This window comes from Hemiscyllium ocellatum, chromosome 30 (genome assembly GCF_020745735.1).
Source record: "Hemiscyllium ocellatum isolate sHemOce1 chromosome 30, sHemOce1.pat.X.cur, whole genome shotgun sequence".
NCBI lineage: Eukaryota > Metazoa > Chordata > Chondrichthyes > Orectolobiformes > Hemiscylliidae > Hemiscyllium > Hemiscyllium ocellatum.
The window spans coordinates 53631756-53645970 of NC_083430.1; the positions used below are offsets into that span (position 1 = coordinate 53631756).

The 14215-nt window shown below is 41.9% G+C and overlaps 1 protein-coding gene across 1 annotated transcript in view; it reads left to right on the forward strand.

Moving 5' to 3' along the window:
• The window catches only part of hdac1 (histone deacetylase 1), a 29876-nt gene extending 16205 nt beyond the window's left edge, over positions 1–13671 (forward strand). Inside the window, exons 10-14 of the mRNA XM_060847609.1 lie at positions 292–400; positions 5558–5688; positions 9055–9204; positions 11361–11418; positions 12940–13671. Of these exons, the coding sequence (XP_060703592.1) occupies positions 292–400; positions 5558–5688; positions 9055–9204; positions 11361–11418; positions 12940–12976 (485 nt within the window). The 3' untranslated portion in view covers positions 12977–13671. The remainder of the gene's footprint in view (positions 1–291; positions 401–5557; positions 5689–9054; positions 9205–11360; positions 11419–12939) is intronic.
• Positions 13672–14215: the final 544 nt, after the last annotated feature.

Consider the following 14215-nt stretch of genomic DNA (forward strand, 5'->3'; position numbering starts at 1 on the left):
TGACGGTTGCTGCTACAGCATTGAAGTGCAGAATTGTTGTGTAAAATGATTGGCATATTCCCTGGGAGTTCTTAGAGGCTAGCACATATTGGATGCCCATGTATCCATGGGCGTGTGTGTTGGTGCTTGGTTTCTGTCATTATTTACTTGTTCATGTAATCAGCTTTGCAGAACAAAGCCTCCCGGTTTGGCAATTTTGCAAAAGTTCAAGTTTATATATTCTGTGTTGAGAATCCATTTCTTTCATATCAGAATGAATAATTGTTAATGTTTCTTTTTGTTGTTTTTCAGAACTGCCATACAATGATTATTTTGAGTACTTTGGACCAGATTTTAAGCTGCACATTAGTCCTTCCAATATGACAAATCAGAACACCAATGAATACCTGGAAAAGATAAAGTATGTAATTTCCATTATTGATATTAAGTGGTGCTGATGTGTTATTCATTTCTGTTTTAATTATTTTCTCTTAGTAAACTGTGGAGTTCTTTTCAAATCTGCCTTCTGCTTGATTTAGGAAAAATTGACAATTGTTCATATATGAGTAACAGTTAATAAAATCTGCCAAGCGAGTGATAAAGTTATTATATATTCTGAGGGTTTGCATCAAGATATGTGACTCTGGTGCCGGTTGTCGGATTGTGGGTGTGTTCACTGACCTGGGAAGCTGATTTGTAAACGTGTTGTCCCCTGTCTCTGTGACATCGTCAGGGCTTTGGAGCCACCTGTGAGGCGCTGCTGGAATTTATTTGGCTCCATTCCTGTTGCTTCTGATTGTTCGTTGTAATAGCCGGTATATTGGGTTGAGGTCTTTGTGCTTGTTGATGGAGTCCGTGGATGTGTGCCATGCTTCTAGAAATTCTCTGGCTGTCCTATGATTGTTGTGTTGTCCCAGTTGAATTTGTGGTCCTTGTCATCTGTGTGTGGAGCTGCTAGGGACAGATGTCCATGGTGTTCAGTGGCTAGTTGGTGTTTGTGGGTGTGGATTGCTAGTTGTCTGCCTGTTTGTCCTACATAGTGTTTCATGCAGTCCTTACATGGAATCTTGTAAATTACATTTGTCTTGCACATGATGGGTGCAGGATGTTTTGTCCTAGTGAGTTGTTGTTTGAGTGTGGCTGTCACTTTTTGGGCTGTCATGAATCCCAGTGGTCAGAGACATCTGTCAGTTCCGAGAGGATTGTATATAAGGTAATGTGGTGAGTGAGCTAGGTCATGGCTTCTCCTCCTCGTTGTGTTTTTAGTCTGTTAGGCATCTATGGATGAAGTTGTGGGGAAATCCATTCTAGACGAATACTCTGTAGATGTGTTCTTACATTTGTAGGTCAAGGGTGCTACAGTTTGTTATAGCCCTTTTGAACAGAGACCTAATGCAGCTTTACTGTTTTAGGGTGGTGGTTGTAATTCCAGGACCTGGTTGGTGTGTGTGACTTTCCTTAACACACTCTCTCGTGGTCCATTTGCTGCTCTGTTCTTTCATCCATCACATCCAGGAATGGGAGATGGTTGTTGGTTTCCTCCTCTTTCGTAAACCTGATCCCTGTGAGCATGGGGTTGATAATCTGTGTGTTCTTGATTTCTGTCCTTCTAATGAAAAGGACAGAAACGATATAAATAGGATAAGCAGGCCGACCTCTCCATGACGACCGACTCAACACTAAAATGTTTTACAAACCCACCGACTCTAGCAGCTACCTGGATTACATCTCTTCCCACCCTACTGCCTGTAATAATGCTACGCTGTATTCCTAATTCCTCCTCCTCTGCATCTCATCCACGTCCCACACCTCTGCCCTCATACCCCATCTCCCAACTGCAACAAGGACAGAACCCTCCCTCCCTGGTCTCGCCTACCATCCTCTGCATAAACTGCATCATCCGCCGACATTTCTGCCACCTCCAAATGGACCCTACCACCAGATATATATTTCCCTGTTCTCTGCTTTCCGCAAAGATCGTTCCCTCTGCAACTATCTGGTCAGGTCCATGTCCCCCAACAAACCCCAATGCCCTGCTGGCACCTTCCCCTGCTACTGCTGGAATTGCAAAACCTGCGCTCACACTTCTTCACCCCCCCCCACCCCCTCCCACCACCGTCCAAGGCCTCAAAGGAGCCTTCAACATCCCTCAACGTTTCTCCTGCACATCCACCAATGTCATTTATTGTATCTGTTGCTCCTGATGCGGTTTCCTTTACATTGGGGAGATTACATTACTGGATACCTTCTTGCAGAGCGCTTCAGGGAATATCTCTGGGACACCTGCACCAACCAACCCCACCGCCCTGTGGCCGAACATTTCAACTCCCACCCTGCTGAGGAGACACAGATCCTGGGCCTCCTCCATCGCCACTCCCTCGCTGCCTGATGCCTGGAGGAAGAACACCTCCTCTTCTACTTTGGAACACCTCAACCCCAGGGCATCAACGTGGAGTTCACCACTTTCCTCATTTCCTCTCCCCCCACCTTACCCCAGGTCCAACCTTCCAGCTCAGCCTCATCCTCATGACCTGTCCTACCTGCCTATCTTCCTTCCCACCTATCCGCTCACCCCTCCTCTCCGACCTGTTGCCTTCACCCCAACCTCCATCCACCTACTGTACTCTTAGCTACCTTCTCCCCTGCCCCATCCCCCTCCCATTTATCTCTCCACCCTGGAGGCTCCCAGCCTCATTCCTGATGAAGGGCTTTTGCCTGAAACATTGATTTTCCTGCTCCTCAGATGCTGCCTGACCTTCTGTGCTTTTCCAGCACCACTCTAATCTTGAGACAACCAGTAATCCACATCCACAAACACCAAGTTGCCACTAAACAGTATGGCCAGCTGTCCCTAGCAACCCCACACACCGATGACAAGGACCACAAATTCAACTGGGACAACACAACAATCATAGGACAGGCAGAGAATTTCTAGAAGCATGGCACTCATCCATGGACTCCATCAACAAGCACGTAGACCTCAACCCAATATACCGGCCATTACAACAAACAATCAGCAGCATCTAGCATGGAACCAAATAAATTTCAGAAGAGACAGTACAGCAGCAGCACTTCACAGGAGGCTCCAAAGCCCTGGCGATGTCACCGAGACAGGGGATGGGACGTCTGCAAATCAGCTTCCTGGTTCAGTGAACATACCTACGATTCTCTGATTAGGTTAAATGAATTGATACAAATGATGCAAGTTCTGTGCTGATCACTGCCTTATGAACACTCAGCAAGTTGCATTTCATTGGCTAGTGCATGGTCATTTCTTTGAAGTAATCCAATCCAATGTATGTTGATTATGATTATAAATTAGACATTAAGTAAACCTGCTGGATTTTTTTGTGGGGGGGATCATGGGAGAGGAAGAATTGGGTGTTGATGCTGAGGCAAGCCATTCTGACAAGGTAATTGTAGATCCAGAGTTAATTACAGAAATGGAGTAAGTGTGGCCGTGATACGATTCAGTCAATTGGATCAAAGCTCCTAATGTGATTTGTGAGAACAGGACTAATGTAGAATGGAACTAGGATTTGGGCAAAGGAATTTTTGGATGATCTGGAAGTTTATGGAGGAAGAGGGGCTGGACAGACCATTGGAATGGTGGAGATTGCTGCTGCCTGAAACATCGAGGAGGAGGCCTGTAGCTTTTGAGCTGAGGCTGGAACAGAGAGAAGTAATGTTAGAGGTGCAATTAGACATATGTGCAGGTTTTGGTGTTAAAGCTGAGCTTAGGCCGAAGGTGTTCTCATTTTTATTATTCTTGTTCAAGCTCACCATTGTAATCATGCCCAGCTAAAAACCAATGATTCTGTGGGTTTTCTGTTTTCGAAAATTGGAGGCCCCTGTGTAAGACCATAAGATTGGGCAGCGCTGTGGCACAGTGGTTAGCACTGCTGCCTCACAGTGCCAGGGACCTGGGTTCAATTCCTGCCTCAGGTAACTGTCTGTGTGGAGTTTGCACGTTCTCCCCGTGTCTGCGTGGGTTTCCTCCGGGTGCTCCGGTTTCCTCCCACAGTCCAAAGATGTGCAGGTCAGGTGAATTGGCCATGCTAAATTGCCCAAGGGGTAAATGTAGGGGTATGGGTGGGTTACACTTCGGCGGGTCGGTGTGGACTTGTTGGGCCGAATGGCCTGTTTCCACACTGTAAGTAATCTAAAAAAAATGGGCATAGCAGGAGGCCGTTCGGCCCGTCTGGCCTGCTCCACCAGGCAGTAAAATCCTGGCTGATCCGATTCCTCACATCACCTTTTCCTGTAACCTTTAGATTCCCCAACTGATCAAGAATCTGTCTTGATTGAAATATACGCAGGGATACTGCTTCCACAGTTCTTTGTGACGGGAGTTTCTAAGACACTCGATCCTATAAGAGAAGGAATTCCAGCTCATCCTGTTTGTAAATTGGTGCTCTGTAATTTAATGAGGACTGTCCCATGAGGGGAAACATCCTCTCAGCATTCACTCTGTCAAATCCCTTGAGAATCCTATATGTTTCAATGAGATTCACCTCTCAGTCTTTTCAATCCCAGTGAGTAGAGTCCCAGCCTGTCTAGCCTTAAGCTTTAACCTCTGTATTGCACAGTGGAAAGGGAATAATCTTGGTACTGCAAGCTGTATGTAGTGAACTATACTCATGCCATAACTCAACGGGCGAACCATCTATTCTTCCAGTGTAGGCTGCTGTGCATTGCACAAAATAAGTTAAATGTTTTTTATAAAATGCAGCTAGTTCACCTTTGTGATTATACAGTCATTCCTCTCTATTTGAGGATTCCATTCCTGAAAACTCCTGCAAATGATGAATTCATGACTGCAAAGCTTGATAATGTCTGTTTAAAAATGGAATTAGGTTCCCAGACCCCCAAATTATTTTTTTGAGTTAAAATAACTTTTATTTCAGAGGTTTTAATGTTTAATATTAATAGAATAAGAACAATTGTAGTGTATCGTAACCTGGCAATAAAGGGCTGGATGGTGTTATGCATGGTTACTGGGTGTGGTGGGTGGGCAGTGCAGACGTGCCTCCCAGTCTCTCTCTCTCCCGATAGCAGACTCCTCTCCCCGCCCCTGCTCCCCCTCCGCTACCTCCATCAGGTGGATTTCCCCAATCTGGTCATCCTCCCGTGCACCTACACCCTTGCTCGTTGAGGGGAAGAACTAGGTTCCAGAGCAGGTGATCGGAGCGCGATTGCTGCGTAAGTGACAGTGATGGTGGATAGGCAAATTTTGTTTGTGGATCTTGATTGGCAACTTGCTTTTTTGGCGCAAATAGGCAAATTTGCAATTCTTAATTTTGCAGATAAGGAGGAAGAACTACAGGAAAGACCATCGTTCACAAATTTATTTTTAAAGAATGCTGCTACTTTGCATAATAGGGTTTGCAACGCTTTTGGACTGTTTCAGAAAATATTGAAAAGCAAGTGTGCCCAGACCAGTTTGTTTCTGTTAAAACTGATGACCTTAATGCTCACCTTCCCTCAATGATTGAGTCATCATCCCCTCTTTTTTTTTAAAGCCAGTTAGTTTTGACTGTGTGCCATAGAAACATAATTATTGACTGTTAATTCACAGGCAACGTTTGTTTGAAAATCTCCGTATGCTGCCCCATGCACCAGGTGTTCAGATGCAAGCTATCCCAGAGGATGCGGTTCCAGAGGACAGTGGGGATGAGGAGGAGGAAGATGCAGACAAACGCATTTCAAGTGAGTTCTGTGTTTGAGTTGAAACACTGCATTATAAATTCTGGATTTGTACAACATTTTGTTATTTTTGGTTTCAGCTGAAACTGCTGAGTTCTGTCTGAACCTGACTGTGACACAGGCTGCCTAGACAGACCTGTTTATGTATGCATACAGAGCCTATTGAAGGTATTGCATTGGAGCCTAACTCTTTCCCTGCTTGATGGGCACACTGTCTTGGAAGTAACTAGAATTGTTGAGTTTTTCTCATTTTCTGTGGGTTATGAAGTCATTCACTACTTTGATTAAATAATTCAACATTGATTATGGAATAAGCCTTTCAGTTCTATGCTTCTCACATTATTGGATAAATCTGCTGAATGAATAAGGACATTAAATTAACTTTCTGAATCAGGCTTACAGAACATAGAATGCTACAGCGCAGTACAGGCCCCTCGGCCCTCGATGCTGCACCGACCTGTGAAATTAATCTGATGCCCATCTAATCTACACCGTACCATTATTATCCATATGTACATCCAATGCCCATTTAAAAGTCCTGAATGTCGACGAGTCTATTATTGTTACAGGCAGGCAGTTCCATGCCCCTACTATTGAGTGACGAAACTACCCCGATTATGTCCTAAATCTATCACACCTCAATTTAAAGCTATGTCACCTCGTGTTAGCCTTCACCATCTGAAGAAAATGGCTCTCGCTGTCCATCCTATCTAACCCTCTGAATATATTATACGTATCAATTAAATCGCCTCTCAACCTTCTTCTCTCCAACAAAAACAGCCTCCGTTCCCTCAGCCTTCTTTCCATACCAGGCAACATCCTAGTAAATCTCCTCTGAACCCTCTCCAAAGCTTCCACATCCTTCTGATTACCTGATGACCAGAATTGCACGTAATAATCCAGGTGCAGCCTTACCAGTATCTTGTACAGCTGGTGCATGACCTCATCGCTCCAAAACTCAATCCCCCTACCAATAAATGCCAACACACCATATGCCTTCTTAACAACCCTATAAACCTGGGTGGCACCTTTCAAGGATTTATGCACCTGGACACTGAGGTCTCTCTGTTCATCTACCATTAGCCCAGTACTCTGCATTCCTGTTACTACTTCTGAAGTGAACTACCTTATGCTTTTCCGTATTAAACTCAATTTGCCACTTCTCAGCCCAGCTCTGCATCTTATCTATGTCCTTCTGTAGCCCACAACATCCTTCGGCACTATCCACAACTCTGTCTACCTTAGTGTCATCTGCAAATTTACTAACTCTCCCTTCACCCACGTCCAGATCATTTATAAAAATTACAAACAACAGTGGCCCCAAAACACATCCCTTGCAGCACGCCATTGACTTCATTCCAATAAACTGCTTAAACATTGGCTGTGACATATCATTGGCTATGGCACACAACTACCATATTTAGGTTTATTGCAGTTACCTCTTTGAGGGCATTTTCAATTGTAAAATTGCATGAAATGTTTGTGAATCAGTACGTGCTCCCACAAGCATGTGACATTCGAGTCAGCATCATTCCAAGTGTGTGGCAAAGGGAGATGCTCAAAACGATGGTGAAAGCTTGGGGGAGCCACTTCAGAAACCTAACAAGAAGCAGTGCCTCTACTTTGTCTTCAGAAGCTTGGTTTTTGCGTGCACAATGCATAATGTTCTTTGAGAGTGCTTAACCAAATGGAATGATGAAGGAAAAGAGAAAATATGTTAGTTAAGGGATAATTGTGTAAGAATTTATTTGGGTATATACTATTTGTGAGGGGTGAGAAACAGGTAATCAATGTGTTTGGAGTTTTGTCACATATCAAAAATAACTATCCAACCAACGTTTAACCTGTAGTGTTCAAAATGAGATCAATCAGAATTATTTTTTAAAAATTAACCAGTTTTTTTTCCTCTAAGTATAACTCACTTGGAGTCTATTTTGATTCCTGTATTTGTTGAACATAGATACAGGAGCAGGCCATTCAGCCAGCAAGTCTATTCCATGACAAGGTGGTTAATCTGTGGTCTAACTCCATATACCTGCCTTTGGCCCATATCCCTTAATACCTTTGCTTAACAAAAATCTATCCACCTCCGATTTAAAACTGATCTTGCAATCACCCTTTTGTGGAGGAATGCTGCACACATGTACCACCCTTTAACCTTCTAAATTCTAGAGAAAGCCAGCCTAATTGGTATAATCTCTCCTCATAACCTAACCCCCAGGAGTCTAGATGTCATTCCTGTAAACCTGTGTTGTACTTCTAATGCCAGTATATCCGCAATTTACTGTGCCCAGATTTGTTTTCCGTGCTCCAAGTGGGGTCTAACCAGGACTTTGTATAACTGAAGCATTACTTGAGTCCTTGAGTACTCCAGTCCTTTGGATAGAAAGGTCAACATTCCATGCGTTTTCTTGATTATTTTCTCTACCTGTTTGTTGCTTTTGAAGATGTTTGCACTGGAAATCCCCAGATCTGTTTGCATATCCACTGTATTTAATTTCATACCATCTAGAAAGTACCCTGACAAATTCTTTTTCAGTCCAAAATGAAAGCCTCACACTTGCTTGCATTGACCTCCATCTTGCAGAATGTTTGCCCATACACTTTGTCTATCAACATCCCTTTTTAATTTTGTGCGCTCATCTGCAATGTCTACCAACTACCTAACATTGCAAGTGTTGCCCTGTTGTATTTTTATTCTCTTAATGAGTCATTTGTACCAATGTAATACAAAATCATGTTAATCACATGGGTTCAATTTCTTTGATTTCTGTTAATTTATTGCATTTCAGCAGCTGTACTAGTGGCACTACTTTGTCTTTAATATAATTGGACTCGGTAAGGGAGGTCAGATTTCAGCTGTTAATTCTTCGAGCCTGTTCCAAATGGACTGTATAAAATTTAGTGTAAAAGAAGAAACGTCAGTTGCCTGTGAGAATCATGATCATCTGAAAATGAGGAAGGAAAGAACCCTGGAGTCAGAATTGTATTTCTATAGAAGTATTCATTTTGTAAAAGAAAAGCACAATTCTGACAGCATTTTAGATTTTAAAGAAGGGTTAAATGAATATAAGCATGGCTGCTTATCTCCATTGTAAATATCTCAGTGTTTTGAATATTGAGAGAAAAAATGGGAGGAGGGAAATTTAGCAAATTGTCATGCTCCATTTCCTTTCGAAGGAAGGATTTCAGGTAGGCAGCACAGAATAATTTCAGGCACTATCTAGCCAATATCTGTTGCTTTAAGCAATTCACACAGAACGTGAATCTAGAATCAGGTAACAGTGTAATCTTTGGGGAATCTTAATGATTTACTATAGATGTCAAAAGTAAAATTGCCAGTTTTTAATCAAAATGTTTTTTTAATAGTCCGTGCTTCAGACAAGAGAATAGCTTGTGATGAAGAGTTTTCAGATTCCGAAGATGAAGGGGAAGGAGGGCGACGAAACACTGCAAATTACAAGAAACTAAAACGTGCCAAAGTGGAAGAAGAAAAAGAGGGAGAGGAGAAAAAAACAGGTTAGTGACATTTGTCTGATTGTGCTGAAGGAGTGTGTAAAGTTTCCATTGTTCAAAAACTCCACAGATTTTAGCATCCACTTTGCTTTCTCAGATTCAGTGGGTAACACAAGTGTTGGAAATAAGGAATCGACCCAGTTAGGAGGATTGGAGGAAGCATTGTCTTCTGTAAAACAGCTCCTTTTTAAGGAGAAGCCTATAACATGCCAAAAGAATATTGGTGTCTGATCAGCATAGCAACAAGCGAAAGAAGAGATGTGAATGGTTTGATTGTATGTTTTACTCAGCAAAGTTTACCAAATAGTGAGGATACTATATTAAAGACATTTAACATCCAAAATTAGGAGTCACTAGAGATGTATCTCATGCATTGGTGATGTACAAAACATGAGGCATATCAAATACACCATACTGAGGTGGGATGGGGAAGAGCTTGTACAATGTTTTCTTCCATTTTCAGCTGAAACACCCGAGCTGTAACACAGGCTATCTACAGAGATCTCAGTCTGCACTTGCATGCAGCGCCTGTCAGAGAAGATTTTGAGCCTAACCCTTTGAGGGGGGTGGAAATGTTGCAGATACCAAAAGGTGGTGACATTAAAATCTATCTTTCCAGCAAATACTCCATCAACTTGGATGGAGTATTGATGGGATCTGATCAGGTGATATTTGGAAGATTGATGGAATCGGCTGGTGTGCAGTTGGGGTATCATAACACTCCAATGAATAAAGTTTATGAAAAAAAGGAGCCCAAGTTGAACAAGGCATTACACTAAAAGAATGTGTTTAAATAAACTGGAAAATAAGTGTGTGATGGAAAATAATCGTTCAATTCGTACGCCATTTCCAAATTTTCCATTTTAATTCTCCAATCTCACATTTTGAAGGGACAGTGCTCATGAAATATCTGTTGAAACTCTTACTATTTGCTTTTGTTCTTCTCACTAACTTTTTTATTAATGTTTTGGTTATTTGCTGTAACTTATATAACCTGTCCAATGGTCAGACCTGACTAAGTATCAAACTAAGTGAGAAAGTATAATCTTTTAACATGTGTGGTTAACCATGGATGGTGGGCCTCTCCTGTTAAATATCCCCAGCTTCTGGGCTCACTTAGAATCACAGAATCCCTACAGTCTGGGAGTAGGCCATTCGACCCAACAAGTCCATGTCGAATCTCCGGAGAGCATCCCACCCCGACTATTCTCCTCCTGCCCCCTACCTTATCCCTGTAAATCTAACTTAACGTGCACATCTTTGGGCTGTGGCAGGAAACTGCTGCCCTCTGAAGAAACCCAAGCGGATACTGGCAGAACTCCACGCACAGTCACTGGAGAGTGGAATTGAAGCCAGATCCCTGGCACTAGGAGGCAGCATTCCAGTAAATCAAGAGTCCACATGTCCAATGTAAAAACATACACTCAGTAATGCAGGGTGTACACATCACTGTAATACCTTATTTACCGCAATCATCTCAAGTATTAATTCAACTTTGCCTTAAATAAAATTTACCCACAGAGAGCTTTTCTCGCTCACATCCTCATCTGACTACTAGACATTGTTGAGATTGTCGTAGTACCATAAGCTTCCAGTATTTGAAGTATTTAATTTTTTGCAAGTTTATCGAGAGTACCAGTTCATAAGGTGCTTGTTAAAACAAAGTTTGCTGTACTTAACCTCGGTGAAAAAATTGAAAGCAATGCTACAAACAACAATATCTGTTTTAATTAGCTCCTCTCCCTCTAAGCCAATAGAACACTGAAATTTTCAACTAAAACCCTTGAGACACTAACTCTATCCCATTCTCAGAAACATTGTGTCGCTAACGTGGGAGAGCAGAATATTGGTACCTCATGTGAAGGCACACAATAACTTCACACCATGGGCTATATTTTGTACTATCTCCCCGCACTCTGGAATCTTCTCCCTCACCTCATCTGGTGTCCCCTCATCGCACCAATGAATCCATTTTGAAATCGCACATGCTTCCCCACTTGCACGTAGTACTGTATTAGCACGCAACATTGCATATACTCTACATGGTGTTTTGTTTGGTATTGTGTGCATATCTGTTCCTGAATTGCTGCAAATGCTTAGTTGGTCCCAGTTTGACACTCATTTCCAGATTAAGTCATTCTGAAATGTTTGTTTTCTAGATGGGAAAGAGGAAGAAAAGGCCAAAGATGGTGTTCCAGAGAAATTAGAAACTAAAGGGTATGATTTTTATCTATTTAAAATATTAGTTTTTTAAAGCCTAAAATTTTTTTCTCCTCATTTCTCTTGTTGGCTTCTTTTTGATTAGATTAGACTTAGTGTGGAAACAGGCCCTTCGGCCCAACAAGTCCACACCGACCCGCCGAAGCGTAACCAACCCATACACCCCTTTTACCCCTTACCTAACACTACGGGCAATTTAGCTTGGCCAATTCACCTGACCCGCACATCTTTGTGACTGTGGGAGGAAACCGGAGCACCCGGAGGAAACCCACGCAGACACGGGGAGAATGTGCAAACTCCACGCAGTCAGTCGCCTGAGTCGGGAATTGAACCCGAGTCTACAGGCGCTGTGAGGCAGCAGTGCTAACCACTGTGCCACCTTGCCGCCCATAGTTGTCTTTTGTTAGTTGTCTTTTGTCTGCCCGTCCAAATCATACCTTGTGATGAATCACGTTATCCTATACCAACTTGTTTTTTTATCTTTTTGCCCCGTATACCTTTTCCTCCTTCTCTCTGTGTGGTGAACATGAGCTTCCTATACCCTTTACATGTGTTCTTTGGCAATTGGTAAATACTTACTGATATCTGTCTGTTTGTTCTCTCTCTCTCATGCTCTCTCTCTTTCGTGCACTCTCTCTCGCACGCGTTCGCTCTCTCCTTCACTTTCTGGATCTCCCTCGTTCTTGTATGCACTGTTTCTCTTGTTGTTTTCCGTACCCTCCTCTGAGTTGCTTGTTCTTTAGCTGTTCTCTATATCTTGTATTCAGAACTTCGAATCCACACTCTGGATTTTAAACCTCCTAATGATCAGGAAATTTGTCTATTTGTGTTAGGGGTGAAATTGCTTTGTTTCCATGTGAGGAAGTGGTAGTAATAAGGATTTTGAACTCTGGAGTTAGGATGGTTGTGTGCTTATTTTGGGCCAGTTCAGTTTAATAGAACATGCTCAGTTATGAGCTCCATCTTTGAGGTGTCAAATAAGATACTTTATAATTTATGGAAATTATTCTAAGTAACATACAGTCAAGAATTACTATAGACTTCCAAACTTAATATTGTGCATAAAATGCGCCAAAACGTATTAAGAACATTATAATTATACTTTTAAAATGGCCCAATTGTTTACTCCTGTGGCATTTGACTATTTATGGTTGTTCTCCTACCTTCATGGTTAAGCAGGTAGCTGGCAGTTGTATGCTTCTGGAAAGTGGTTACTGGGCAGCAGTATAAATATTCACATCACCTTTACAGCAGGGGAAAACTGGGCTAGAATTGAATGGATTGTGTGGAATACACTGCTGCAAGAAGGAAGCAAGCGTTAGGCCTCAGCACTTAAATGGATTAGAGTAAGATTCCTAGATTGGAGGAGATATCAAAATGCTGCCCCATTAATCACCCAAAGAATATGTTCTGATCGGTCTATCGTATTAATGGTTTACATGGACTAGTGTAATTGTAATCTCAATTCTCGTGTGAATTTTTGTGCAACTCACCAATTTGATATGCTTTACTCTCTAGAATTAAGGTGGAAGAGACAAAACCAAGCAATGCATAAGTCAAGACGGAAACCTATTGGCTCCATTTTCTTCGCAGCATGGTTACTGTAGCGTAGCATCATTAGTTGACCCTAGAAATGCTTATTTTTTTACAACGTACAATGGACCATGTAATTTATTTGTAAACACAGTTTTGACCTTGGAAGTTGTTTAATCTGTGCTCCAAAAGATGTTAAATTGTTAAGTGAAGTTGACTAAGGAGTTGTTAAACCTTTCTTGTATTTTCCAGTGTAAACAAATGGCATTTTTGACTCCTGGTTGCTTGGGCAGTCTTTTTGCTAAACACAGCACTCTTCAGTCAACCCTTGAAAGTTGTTGGAAATGACAACATGGCTTCCATCTTTACTATCCCATAATGGACCATTTGTATTTCTGTGAAAATACTGAGAATCATGTAACCCTCCCATGTTCAAGGTAGTAATCGGATGTGTGAGATGGATATTCTATTAATTTTTTTTATATATTATAAACTGGATAAAATCAGTTGACTTGTATACTTAGACTCCTTAAGGGAATGTTTTCCATTTTTAAAAAAAATCTTTATAGTAAAACTCTTATTGCCCAACTGAAACATGGGTTGGATGTGTGTGGGTTTTTTATTCTTGCTGCGTGTGAATTAAGTTTACTTCATCACCTTTTTGACCAAAACTTAATTAAAATATTCAGTCAAAATGTGACTTGTGCTGTTCTCTAAGCTTGGATTTACAATTTTTGAAACAGTTCCACTAGTTTTTCTTTAAGCTACCAAATATGTCATGGGAGTGTGCCACAAGTGAACATCCTGGGGTTTGGGAGCTAACTGAGGTTTACTGAAGTGACACTATTAGGTTTTTGATGACCAAGCAAAGCAGGGATGCGGATGGCTGTGCTTATTGGAAATGGAGTTTCAAGAGAATTGCATCATCGTTTCCACATTCTAATGATATTCCATTGATGTGAGGTCAACGTGACCAGGAGCTGTCATTGGTACAACAGTAGGCACTCATTCAACATAGTCATACAGCACAGAAACAGACCCTTTGGTCCTACTCAGTCAGGCTGGCCAGACATCTCAATCTGGCTGAGATCTGTTTGCCAGCATTTGGCTCATAATGCCTCTCAACCCCTTGTATTCATATAACCATCCTGATGCCTTTTAAATATTATAATTATACTTGCCTCCATCATTTCCTCTACCAGCTAGCTCCATACTGTGTAGCATGGCAGCTACCATAGTAAGCTTGTGTTGAAGTACACTT